Source organism: Salmo salar, chromosome ssa05 (genome assembly GCF_905237065.1).
Source record: "Salmo salar chromosome ssa05, Ssal_v3.1, whole genome shotgun sequence".
Lineage (NCBI taxonomy): Eukaryota > Metazoa > Chordata > Actinopteri > Salmoniformes > Salmonidae > Salmo > Salmo salar.
Window position 1 is genome coordinate 2,605,128 of NC_059446.1, and position 13,305 is coordinate 2,618,432.

At 48.4% G+C, this 13,305-nt stretch overlaps 1 protein-coding gene across 1 annotated transcript in view; it reads left to right on the plus strand.

The window, feature by feature from the left end:
* The first annotated feature begins 357 nt into the window (after positions 1–357).
* The window catches only part of LOC123743231 (collagen alpha-1(III) chain-like), a 13,721-nt gene continuing 773 nt past the window's right edge, over positions 358–13,305 (plus strand). Inside the window, exons 1-3 of the mRNA XM_045719391.1 lie at positions 358–413; positions 3,648–4,188; positions 5,131–5,776. Coding sequence (XP_045575347.1) covers positions 358–413; positions 3,648–4,188; positions 5,131–5,776 — 1,243 coding nt within the window. The remainder of the gene's footprint in view (positions 414–3,647; positions 4,189–5,130; positions 5,777–13,305) is intronic.

A 13,305-nucleotide genomic window follows, 5' to 3' on the forward strand; every position in this document is an offset into this window, starting at 1 on the left:
TACTTTTGAAAGTGTCTAAGCCGTATGAGGAAATCCCCCCTTTTCCTATCCCCCCCCCCCACCCCCCCACCCCCCACCCATCCTCTGCCCCCCTCTTCCCCTGTTCCCCCCTCCTCTCATTGCCTTGACTGTTGGGCTCCTCTCAAGCTGTTTCCTGTCTCCCGGACCACAGTGCTCTCTGAGGAGCAGGCTGGGTTGGAGGCCTGGAGGGATAGTTAGTACCACATGGTCTGGGCCTGCAGTATTATATAGCTTCAGAGCTACGGGGCGGAGTATTCTAAACCACACTGTTCTCTGAGGGTACATGGGGCCTAGTACAGAGCCCTGGTTGAAGGGCTGGCTTTCCCAGACTCAGGGATGGGTCTCAAGGAGCAGCAAGTTGGGCAACAGGACCCTCTGGAAGCAGCGGTGTGGTACAGAGTCACTCAGATGACTGATCACTTAGAAGTCGAAGTGAAGCGGAATAGAACATGTTTGGATTTGGGGGCGAAAGTGACATTCCTCCCACCCACTGTCATCGCCTCTGAGAGACACAAACACGTAGACACACACATACATATAGTGCCACCATGTCGGAGAGGGATTTAACACAGGAAGTGAGTTTAAGTGAGCCAATCAAGCCCTGCACTCAACACAAAGAAAAACACAACAGCTCAGCGCCACCCTGCACACTGTGGGTGTAATGTTTTCACCGGTTGGAAAAGCCTACTACTTTTACTTATCTACTCAATTACATTATTACATTATTACATTATTACATTAATACATTATCACATTAATACATTAATATATTATTACATTATTACATTAATACATTAATACATTATTACATTATTACATTATTACATTAATATATTATTACATTATTACATTAATACATTATTACATTAATACATTATTACATTAATACATTATCACATTAATACATTAATACATTATTACATTATCACATTAATACATTAATACATTATCATATTAATACATTATCACATTAATACATTATCACATTAATACATTATCACATTAATACATTAATACATTATCACATTAATACATTATCACATTAATACATGATTACATGAATACATGATTACATGATTATATTACATTAATACATGATTACATGATTACATGATTACATGATTACATTATTACATTAATACATTATTACATTAATACATTATTACATTAATACATTATTACATTATTACATTATTATCATTATTACATTATTACATTAATACCTGATCACATTAATACATTATTACATTAATACTTTATTACATTAATACATTAGTACATGATTACATTATTACATTATTACATCCTCCTCTCCACCCTCTCCGAGTTGGGCATCTCCGGCGAGGCTCACTCTTGGATTGCGTCCTACCTGACAGGTCACTCCTACCAGGTGGCGTGGCGAGAATCTGTCTCCGCACCACGTGCTCTCACCACTGGTGTCCCCCAGGGCTCTGTTCTAGGCCCTCTCCTATTCTCGCTATACACCAAGTCACTTGGCTCTGTCATATCCTCACATGGTCTCTCCTATCATTGCTATGCAGACGACACACAATTAATCTTCTCCTTTCCTCCTGATAACCAGGTGGTGAATCGCATCTCTGCATGTCTGGCAGACATATCAGTGTGGATGACGGATCACCACCTCAAGCTGAGCCTCGGCAAGACGGAGCTGCTCTTCCTCCCGGGGAAGGACTGCCCGTTCCATGATCTCGCCATCACGGTTGACTAACTCCATTGTGTCCTCCTCCCAGAGTGCTAAGAGCCTTGGTGTGACCCTGGACAACACCCTGTCGTTCTCCGCTAACATCAAGGCGGTGACCCGATCCTGTAGGTTCATGCTCTACAACATTCGCAGAGTACGACCCTGCCTCACACAGGAAGCGGCGCAGTTTCTAATCCAGGCACTTGCCATCTCCCGTCTGGATTACTGCAATTCGCTGTTGGCTGGGCTCCCTGCCTGTGCCATTAAACTCCTACAACTCATCCAGAACGCCGCAGCCTGTCTGGTGTTCAACCTTCCCAAGTTCTCTCACGTCACCCCGCTCCTCCGCTCTCTCCACTGGCTTCCAGTGGAAGCTCGCATCTGCTACAAGACCATGGTGATTGCCTACGGAGCTGTGAGGGGAACGGCACCTCCGTACCTTCAGGCTCTGATCAGTCCCTACACCCAAACAAGGGCACTGCGTTCATCCACCTCTGGCCTGCTCGCCCCCCTACCTCTGAGGAAGCACAGTTCCCGCTCAGCCCAGTCAAAACTGTTCGCTGCTCTGGCACCCCAATGGTGGAACAAGCTCCCTCACGACGCCAGGACAGCGGAGTCAATCACCACCTTCCGGAGACACCTGAAACCCCACCTCTTTAAGGAATACCTAGGATAGGATAAAGTTATCCTTCTACATGATTACATTATTACATTAATACATTATTACATTATTACATTATTACATTATTACATTAATATATTATTACATTAATACATTATTACATTAATACATTTTTACATGAATACATGAATACATTATTACATGAATACATTATTAAATTAATACATGAATACATTATTACATTAATACATTATTACATTAATAAATGAAAGCCTAATAACACGGAGGTTGGTTCTTGTCCCCCAAAATAACTTTCTTATTATTTTAGATCAATCTTTTGAGAAATATGAAGGGATTTCAGTATTGTTCAAGAATAGATCTTCTACTTCTCCATTTGAAAGGCATTTTGTAAGTACTACTCCATTTTAAAGGGATTTGTATGTACTTCTCTATTTAAAATGGATTTGTTAGTATTTCTCCTTTTGTAAGTACTACTCCATTTTAAAGGGATTTGTAAGTACTTCTCTATTTTAAAGGGATTTTGTAAGTACTTCTCTATTTTAAAGGGATTTTGTAAGTACTTCTCCATTTTAAAGGGATTTATAAGTACTTCTCTATTTTAAAGGGATTTTGTAAGTACTTCTCCATTTTAAAGGGATTTGTAAGTACTTCTCTATTTAAAAGGAATTTTGTAAGTACTACTCCATTTTAAAGGGATTTATAAGTACTTCTCTATTTAAAAGGGATTTTGTGAGTACTTCTCCATTTGTAAGGGATTTTGCAGCAGCTGACTGTATTTTGATTCCATTGTTGCATCATCTGGGCTGGGAGTGATCTGCACCGACCAGATATTTACATGTTATATTCTCTATTGTACAGTAATAGTCATGTAAAACCAATCAGGCAGTCTTCCACTGTTGATACACCAGACTACTTCCTGATCTACTGGTCATTCACCCTGTTTCCTGTTTCCTCCTTGAAGCAGGAATGTTAAACAGAACCCTTCGGTTTAAAAAGTGTGTCATTGGTTTTCCTCCAATATTTCATATTTCTGACATGGCACTCAATGTTTTTACTATCCAGCAGTACTCTGTCCTTGGTAATCTATCCTCCCTGACCCTTGATAAATACAGATCTATCACTATGATATTCCTGGCAGTCCTGATAGTCTGGTAGTCACAATAGTCCTGGTGGTCCTGGTAGTCATTATAGTCCTGGTAGTCATTATAGTCCTGGTAGTCCTGGTAGTCCTGGTAGTCATTATAGTCCTGGTAGTCATTATAGTCCTGGTGGTCCTGGTAGTCATTATAGTCCTGGTAGTCCTGGTAGTCCTGGTGGTCCTGGTGGTCCTGGTAGTCCTGGTAGTCCTGGTAGTCCTGGTAGTCCTGGTAGTCATTATAGTCCTGGTAGTCCTGGTAGTCATTATAGTCCTGGTAGTCCTGGTAGTCCTGGTAGTCCTGGTGGTCCTGGTAGTCATTATAGTCCTGGTAGTCCTGGTAGTCCTGGTGGTCCTGGTGGTCCTGGTAGTCCTGGTAGTCCTGGTAGTCCTGGTAGTCCTGGTAGTCCTGGTAGTCCTGGTAGTCATTATAGTCCTGGTAGTCCTGGTAGTCCTGGTAGTCCTGGTAGTCCTGGTGGTCCTGGTAGTCCTGGTGGTCATTATAGTCCTGGTAGTCCTGGTAGTCATTATAGTCCTGGTAGTCCTGGTAGTCCTGGTAGTCCTGGTAGTCATTATAGTCCTGGTAGTCCTGGTAGTCATTATAGTCCTGGTAGTCCTGGTAGTCCTGGTAGTCCTGGTAGTCCTGGTAGTCCTGGTAGTCCTGGTAGTCCTGGTGGTCCTGGTAGTCCTGGTAGTCCTGGTAGTCATTATAGTCCTGGTAGTCCTGGTAGTCCTGGTAGTCCTGGTGGTCCTGGTAGTCATTATAGTCCTGGTAGTCATTATAGTCCTGGTAGTCCTGGTAGTCCTGGTGGTCATTATAGTCCTGGTAGTCCTGGTAGTCATTATAGTCCTGGTGGTCATTATAGTCCTGGTAGTCCTGGTAGTCATTATAGTCCTGGTAGTCCTGGTAGTCCTGGTAGTCCTGGTAGTCATTATAGTCCTGGTAGTCCTGGTAGTCCTGGTAGTCCTGGTGGTCCTGGTAGTCATTATAGTCCTGGTAGTCATTATAGTCCTGGTAGTCCTGGTAGTCCTGGTAGTCATTATAGTCCTGGTAGTCATTATAGTCCTGGTGGTCCTGGTAGTCATTATAGTCCTGGTGGTCCTGGTAGTCCTGGTAGTCCTGGTGGTCCTGGTAGTCCTGGTAGTCCTGATAGTCCTGGTAGTCCTGGTAGTCCTGGTGGTCCTGGTAGTCATGGTGGTCCTGGTAGTCCTGGTAGTCCTGGTAGTCCTGGTAGTCCTGGTAGTCCTGGTGGTCCTGGTAGTCCTGGTAGTCCTGGTAGTCCTGGTAGTCCTGGTAGTCCTGGTGGTCCTGGTGGTCCTGGTAGTCTTGGTGGTCCTGGTAGTCCTGGTAGTCCTGGTAGTCCTGGTAGTCCTGGTAGTCCTGGTAGTCATTATAGTCCTGGTAGTCACTATAGTCCTGGTAGTCATTATAGTCCTGGTAGTCCTGGTAGTCATTATAGTCCTGGTGGTCATTATAGTCCTGGTAGTCCTGGTAGTCATTATAGTCCTGGTAGTCCTGGTAGTCCTGGTAGTCCTGATAGTCATTATAGTCCTGGTAGTCCTGGTAGTCCTGGTAGTCCTGGTAGTCCTGGTAGTCCTGGTAGTCCTGGTAGTCATTATAGTCCTGGTAGTCCTGGTAGTCCTGGTAGTCCTGGTGGTCCTGGTAGTCCTGGTAGTCCTGGTAGTCACAATAGTCCTGGTGGTCCTGATAGTCATGGTGGTCCTGGTGGTCCTGGTAGTCATGGTGGTCCTGGTAGTCCTGGTAGTCACAATAGTCCTGGTAGTCCTGGTAGTCCTGGTAGTCCTGGTAGTCCTGGTAGTCATGGTGGTCCTGGTGGTCCTGGTAGTCATTATAGTCCTGGTAGTCATTATAGTCCTGGTAGTCCTGGTAGTCTTGGTAGTCCTGGTGGTCCTGGTAGTCCTGGTAGTCCTGGTAGTCCTGGTAGTCTTGGTGGTCCTGGTAGTCATGGTGGTCCTGGTAGTCATTATAGTCCTGGTAGTCTTGGTAGTCCTGGTGGTCCTGGTAGTCCTGGTAGTCCTGGTGGTCCTGGTAGTCCTGGTAGTCCTGGTAGTCCTGGTAGTCTTGGTGGTCCTGGTAGTCATGGTGGTCCTGGTAGTCATTATAGTCCTGGTGGTCCTGGTAGTCTTGGTAGTCCTGGTGGTCCTGGTAGTCATTATAGTCCTGGTAGTCCTGGTAGTCTTGGTAGTCCTGGTGGTCCTGGTAGTCCTGGTAGTCCTGGTAGTCCTGGTAGTCCTGGTAGTCCTGGTGGTCCTGGTAGTCATGGTGGTCCTGGTAGTCATTATAGTCCTGGTAGTCCTGGTAGTCATGGTGGTCCTGGTGGTCATTATAGTCCTGGTAGTCATTATAGTCCTGGTAGTCATTATAGTCCTGGTAGTCATTATAGTCCTGGTAGTCCTGGTAGTCATGGTGGTCCTGGTAGTCATTATAGTCCTGGTAGTCCTGGTAGTCCTGGTAGTCATTATAGTCCTGGTAGTCCTGGTAGTCTTGGTAGTCCTGGTGGTCCTGGTAGTCCTGGTAGTCCTGGTAGTCCTGGTAGTCTTGGTGGTCCTGGTAGTCATGGTGGTCCTGGTAGTCATTATAGTCCTGGTAGTCTTGGTAGTCCTGGTGGTCCTGGTAGTCCTGGTAGTCCTGGTAGTCCTGGTAGTCTTGGTGGTCCTGGTAGTCATGGTGGTCCTGGTAGTCATTATAGTCCTGGTGGTCCTGGTAGTCTTGGTAGTCCTGGTGGTCCTGGTAGTCATTATAGTCCTGGTAGTCCTGGTAGTCTTGGTAGTCCTGGTGGTCCTGGTAGTCCTGGTAGTCCTGGTAGTCCTGGTAGTCCTGGTAGTCCTGGTAGTCATTATAGTCCTGGTAGTCCTGGTAGTCCTGGTAGTCCTGGTAGTCCTGGTAGTCCTGGTAGTCCTGGTGGTCCTGGTAGTCATTATAGTCCTGGTAGTCCTGGTAGTCATTATAGTCCTGGTAGTCCTGGTAGTCATGGTGGTCCTGGTGGTCATTATAGTCCTGGTAGTCATTATAGTCCTGGTAGTCATTATAGTCCTGGTAGTCATTATAGTCCTGGTAGTCCTGGTAGTCATGGTGGTCCTGGTAGTCATTATAGTCCTGGTAGTCCTGGTAGTCCTGGTAGTCATTATAGTCCTGGTAGTCCTGGTAGTCATTATAGTCCTGGTAGTCTTGGTGGTCCTGGTAGTCATGGTGGTCCTGGTAGTCATTATAGTCCTGGTAGTCTTGGTAGTCCTGGTGGTCCTGGTAGTCCTGGTAGTCCTGGTAGTCCTGGTAGTCCTGGTAGTCTTGGTGGTCCTGGTAGTCATGGTGGTCCTGGTAGTCATTATAGTCCTGGTAGTCTTGGTGGTCCTGGTAGTCATGGTGGTCCTGGTAGTCATTATAGTCCTGGTGGTCCTGGTAGTCTTGGTAGTCCTGGTGGTCCTGGTAGTCATTATAGTCCTGGTAGTCCTGGTAGTCTTGGTAGTCCTGGTGGTCCTGGTAGTCCTGGTAGTCCTGGTAGTCCTGGTAGTCCTGGTAGTCCTGGTAGTCCTGGTAGTCCTGGTAGTCATTATAGTCCTGGTAGTCCTGGTAGTCTTGGTAGTCCTGGTGGTCCTGGTAGTCCTGGTAGTCCTGGTAGTCCTGGTAGTCCTGGTAGTCCTGGTAGTCATTGTAGTCCTGGTAGTCCTGGTAGTCCTGGTAGTCCTGGTAGTCATTATAGTCCTGGTAGTCCTGGTAGTCCTGGTGGTCCTGGTAGTCATTATAGTCCTGGTAGTCCTGGTAGTCCTGGTAGTCCTGGTAGTCCTGGTAGTCCTGGTAGTCCTGGTAGTCCTGGTAGTCCTGGTAGTCATTATAGTCCTGGTGGTCATTATAGTCCTGGTAGTCATTATAGTCCTGGTAGTCCTGGTGGTCATTATAGTCCTGGTAGTCCTGGTAGTCATTATAGTCCTGGTAGTCCTGGTGGTCCTGGTAGTCCTGGTAGCCTATGAAGGAGGCTATCATCATGCCATAGAGAGGAGCGGCAGCCAGCCAGTCTGCCAGTTTTTAGCCAGTCAGCCAGTCAGTCATTCCCACAGCCAGTCAGCTAGTCATACAGCCAGGCAGTCAGCCAGTTTGTCAGTCAAACAGCCAATCAGACAGTTTGTCAGTCAGTCAACCAACCTGCCAGTCAGACAGTTTGTCAGGCAGACAGCCAATCAGACAGTTTGTCAGTCAGTCAACCAGTCAGACAGTTTGTCAGGCAGACAGAGATTGAGGTGGAGCACGGCCACAGGACTGGAAAACCCACCACCAGGCCAGGTGATAGGCCCAGGTGACAGGCCCAGGGGACAGGCCCAGGTGACAAGCCCAAGGGACAGGCCCAGGTGACAGGCCCAGGTGATAGGCCCAGGTGACAGGCCCAAGGGACAGGCCCAGGTGACAGGCCCAGGGGACAGGCCCAGGTGACAAGCCCAAGGGACAGGCCCAGGTGACAGGCCCAGGTGATAGGCCCAGGTGACAGGCCCAAGGGACAGGCCCAGGTGACAGGCCCAAGGGACAGGCCCAGGTGACAGGCCCAGGGGACAGGCCCAGGTGACAGGCCCAGGGGACAGGCCCAGGTGACAGGCCCAGGGGACAGGCCCAGGTGACAGGCCCAGGGGACAGGCCCAGGTGACAGGCCCAGGTGACAGGCCCAGGGGACAGGCCCAGGTGACAGGCCCAGGGGACAGGCCCAGGTGACAGGCCCAGGTGACAGGCCCAGGTGTTAGGCCCAGGTAACAGGCCCAAGGGACAGGCCCAGGTGACAGGCCCAGGTGATAGGCCCAGGTGACGGGCCCAAGGGACAGGCCCAGGTGACAGGCCCAAGGGACAGGCCCAGGTGACAGGCCCAGGGGACAGGCCCAGGTGACAGGCCCAGGGGACAGGCCCAGGTGACAGGCCCAAGGGACAGGCCCAAGGGACAGGCCCAGGGGACAGGCCCAGGGGACAGGCCCAGGTGACAGGCCCAGGGGACAGGCCCAGGGGACAGGCCCAGGGGACAGGCCCAAGGGACAGGCCCAAGGGACAGGCCCAGGGGACAGGCCCAGGTGACAGGCCCAGGGGACAGGCCCAGGTGACAGGCCCAGGGGACAGGCCCAGGTGACAGGCCCAGGTGACAGGCCCAGGGGACAGGCCCAGGTGACAGGCCCAGGTGATAGGCCCAGGTGACGGGCCCAAGGGACAGGCCCAGGTGACAGGCCCAAGGGACAGGCCCAGGTGACAGGCCCAGGGGACAGGCCCAGGTGACAGGCCCAGGGGACAGGCCCAGGTGACAGGCCCAAGGGACAGGCCCAAGGGACAGGCCCAGGGGACAGGCCCAGGGGACAGGCCCAGGTGACAGGCCCAGGGGACAGGCCCAGGGGACAGGCCCAAGGGACAGGCCCAAGGGACAGGCCCAGGGGACAGGCCCAGGTGACAGGCCCAGGGGACAGGCCCAGGTGACAGGCCCAGGGGACAGGCCCAGGGGACAGGCCCAGGGGACAGGCCCAGGTGACAGGCCCAGGTGACAGGCCCAGGTGACAGGCCCAAGGGACAGGCCCAGGTGACAGGCCCAGGTGACAGGCCCAGGTGTTAGGCCCAGGTGACAGGCCCAGGTGACAGGCCCAGGTGACAGGCCCAGGGGACAGGCCCAGGTGACAGGCCCAAGGGACAGGCCCAGGGGACAGGCCCAGGTGACAGGCCCAGGTGACAGGCCCAGGGGACAGGCCCAGGTGACAGGCCCAAGGGACAGGCCCAGGTGACAGGCCCAGGTGACAGGCCCAGGGGACAGGCCCAGGTGACAGGCCCAGGTGACAGGCCCAGGGGACAGGCCCAGGTGACAGGCCCAGGGGACAGGCCCAGGTGACAGGCCCAGGTGACAGGCCCAGGGGACAGGCCCAGGTGACAGGCCCAGGTGACAGGCCCAGGGGACAGGCCCAGGGGACAGGCCCAGGTGACAGGCCAAGGCCGACAGTGGTCAAGTTCCTGAGGTTCAAGGACAAGGTAGCTGTTCTGGAAAGAGCCAAGAACTTGAGAGGAACGTGTAACTTCCTCAACGAGGACTATCCTGAAGCTGTGAGCCAGAAGAGGAAAGAACTGATCCCAGCCACGAAAGCTGCCAGAGCGTGTGTGGACATTGCTTACATCCACTATGACAGGCTCATTGTCCACCCTCCCTCCCTACCTCCCTCCCTCCCTCCCTCCCAGAAGCCTGGAAGGGATGAGAGAGCTAAGACTATGAGTTCGTAGCTTCAACCCCACAGCACACACACACACACACACACACACACACACACACACACACACACACACACACACACACACACACACACACACACACACACACACACACAACAATTGATTAATGGACTGCTGAATGTACAGTTTTTTCTCTTGCTTTGCTTGCTCTTTTCAGTATTATGTCCATCTCTGATAATCTACCCAGGAAAGGGATGAAAATAGCCCATATTAATGTCTGTAGCCTTAAAAATAAGGTTCATGAAATCAATAACTTGCTAACATCAGATAACATTCATATATTAGCCATTTCTGAGACTCACTTAGATCATTCATTTGATGATACAGCAGTAGCAATACAAGGATATAACATCTATAGAAGAGACAGGAATGCTTATGGGGGAGGTGTTGCTGTATATATTCAGAGCCATATCCCTGTAATACTTAGAGAAGATCTTATGTCAAGTGTTGTTGAAGTGTTGTGGTTGCAGGTTCACTTGGCACATCTAAAGCCTTTTCTATTGGGGGTGTTGCTATGGGCCACCAAGTGCTAACAGTCAGTATCTAAATAATATGTGTGAAATGCTTGGTAGTGTGTATGTGATGTAAACAGAGAGGTTTACTTTCTTGGGGACCTGAATATCGACTGGTTTTCATCATGCTGTCCGCTCAAGAGGAAGCTTCTCACTGTAACCAGTGCCTGTAATCTGGTTCAGGTTATTAATCAACCTACCAGGGTGTTTACAAACACTACAGGAACAAGATCATCCACATGTATTGATCACATTTTTACTAATGCTGTAGAACCATTGGATGCAGTGATCACATTATAGTGGCTATATCCAGGAAAGACAAAGTTCCAAAAGCTGGGCCTAAAATAGAGATCATACAAAAGATTTAACTGTGACTCTTATGTGGATGAGGTTAAAAAAATATTTGATGGTCTGACGTGATTAATGAGGAGCATCCAGACGCTGCACTTGATGAATTTATGAAAATTGCTTCTTCCAATGATTGATAAACATGAACCTGTTAAGAAACTGACTGTTAGAGCTGTTAAGGATTGATGGATTGATGAGGAAATGAAAAACTGTATGGCTGAAAGAGATGGGGGCAAAAGGAGTGGCTAATAAGTCTGGCTGTACATCTGACTGGCTGACTTACTGAGAACTGAGAAATGATGTGACTAAACTCAACAAAAAGAAGAAACTGTATTATGAAGCCAAGATCAATGATATAATGAATGCTCTTCATTGTAATCAGAGGGCTTATATAAATACTATACATGCCAGTGTCTCTTGGCTAAGAGTTGAGGAGAGACTGACTGCATCACTTGTTCTTTTTATAAGAAACATTAATGTGTTGAAAATCCCAAATGGTTTCCATAGTCAACTTACACACAGCACTGACACACACACTTATCCCACCAGACATGCCACCAGGGGTCTTTTCACAGTCCCCCAAATCCAGAACAAATTCAAGAAAGCGTACAGTATTATAGAGACATTATTGCATGGAATTCCCTTCCATATCAGATTTCTCAAATAAACAGCAAATGTGGTTTACAAAAAAACAGATGAAGCAACACCTCGCGGCACAACGCCTCTCCTCTATTTGACCTGGATAGTTTGTGTATGTATTGGTATTAGCTTCTGGAACTAATCCTAACTCTCTCAGTACACTAGGGGGGGAAGAGTGTCTACAATACTGTCCCTCTGGGTTTCCTGAAACTACTGTAACCCTAAGTCTCTGAGTGTCTACAATACTGTCCCTCTGGGTTTCCTGAAACTACTGTAACCCTAAGTCTCTGAGTGTCTACAATACTGTCCCTCTGGGTTTCCTGAAACTACTGTAACCCTAAGTCTCTGAGTGTCTAGAATACTGTCCCTCTGGGTTTCCTGAAACTACTGTAACCCTAAGTCTCTGAGTGTCTAGAATACTGTCCCTCTGGGTTTCCTGAAACTACTGTAACCCTAAGTCTCTGAGTGTCTACAATACTGTCCCTCTGGGTTTCCTGAAACTACTGTAACCCTAAGTCTCTGAGTGTCTACAATACTGTCCCTCTGGGTTTCCTGAAACTACTGTAACCCTAAGTCTCTGAGTGTCTACAATACTGTCCCTCTGGGTTTCCTGAAACTACTGTAACCCTAAGTCTCTGAGTGTCTACAATACTGTCCCTCTGGGTTTCCTGAAACTACTGTAACCCTAAGTCTCTGAGTGTCTACAATACTGTCCCTCTGGGTTTCCTGAAACTACTGTAACCCTAAGTCTCTGAGTGTCTACAATACTGTCCCTCTGGGTTTCCTGAAACTACTGTAACCCTAAGTCTCTGAGTGTCTACAATACTGTCCCTCTGGGTTTCCTGAAACTACTGTAACCCTAAGTCTCTGAGTGTCTACAATACTGTCCCTCTGGGTTTCCTGAAACTACTGTAACCCTAAGTCTCTGAGTGTCTACAATACTGTCCCTCTGGGTTTCCTGAAACTACTGTAACCCTAAGTCTCTGAGTGTCTACAATACTGTCCCTCTGGGTTTCCTGAAACTACTGTAACCCTAAGTCTCTGAGTGTCTAGAATACTGTCCCTCTGGGTTTCCTGAAACTACTGTAACCCTAAGTCTCTGAGTGTCTACAATACTGTCCCTCTGGGTTTCCTGAAACTACTGTAACCCTAAGTCTCTGAGTGTCTAGAATACTGTCCCTCTGGGTTTCCTGAAACTACTGTAACCCTAAGTCTCTGAGTGTCTACAATACTGTCCCTCTGGGTTTCCTGAAACTACTGTAACCCTAAGTCTCTGAGTGTCTACAATACTGTCCCTCTGGGTTTCCTGAAACTACTGTAACCCTAAGTCTCTGAGTGTCTAGAATACTGTCCCTCTGGGTTTCCTGAAACTACTGTAACCCTAAGTCTCTGAGTGTCTAGAATACTGTCCCTCTGGGTTTCCTGAAACTACTGTAACCCTAAGTCTCTGAGTGTCTACAATACTGTCCCTCTGGGTTTCCTGAAACTACTGTAACCCTAAGTCTCTGAGTGTCTAGAATACTGTCCCTCTGGGTTTCCTGAAACTACTGTAACCCTAAGTCTCTGAGTGTCTACAATACTGTCCCTCTGGGTTTCCTGAAACTACTGTAACCCTAAGTCTCTGAGTGTCTACAATACTGTCCCTCTGGGTTTCCTGAAACTACTGTAACCCTAAGTCTCTGAGTGTCTACAATACTGTCCCTCTGGGTTTCCTGAAACTACTGTAACCCTAAGTCTCTGAGTGTCTAGAATACTGTCCCTCTGGGTTTCCTGAAACTACTGTAACCCTAAGTCTCTGAGTGTCTACAATACTGTCCCTCTGGGTTTCCTGAAACTACTGTAACCCTAAGTCTCTGAGTGTCTACAATACTGTCCCTCTGGGTTTCCTGAAACTACTGTAACCCTAAGTCTCTGAGTGTCTACAATACTGTCCCTCTGGGTTTCCTGAAACTACTGTAACCCTAAGTCTCTGAGTGTCTACAATACTGTCCCTCTGGGTTTCCTGAAACTACTGTAACCCTAAGTCTCTGAGTGTCTACAATACTGTCCCTC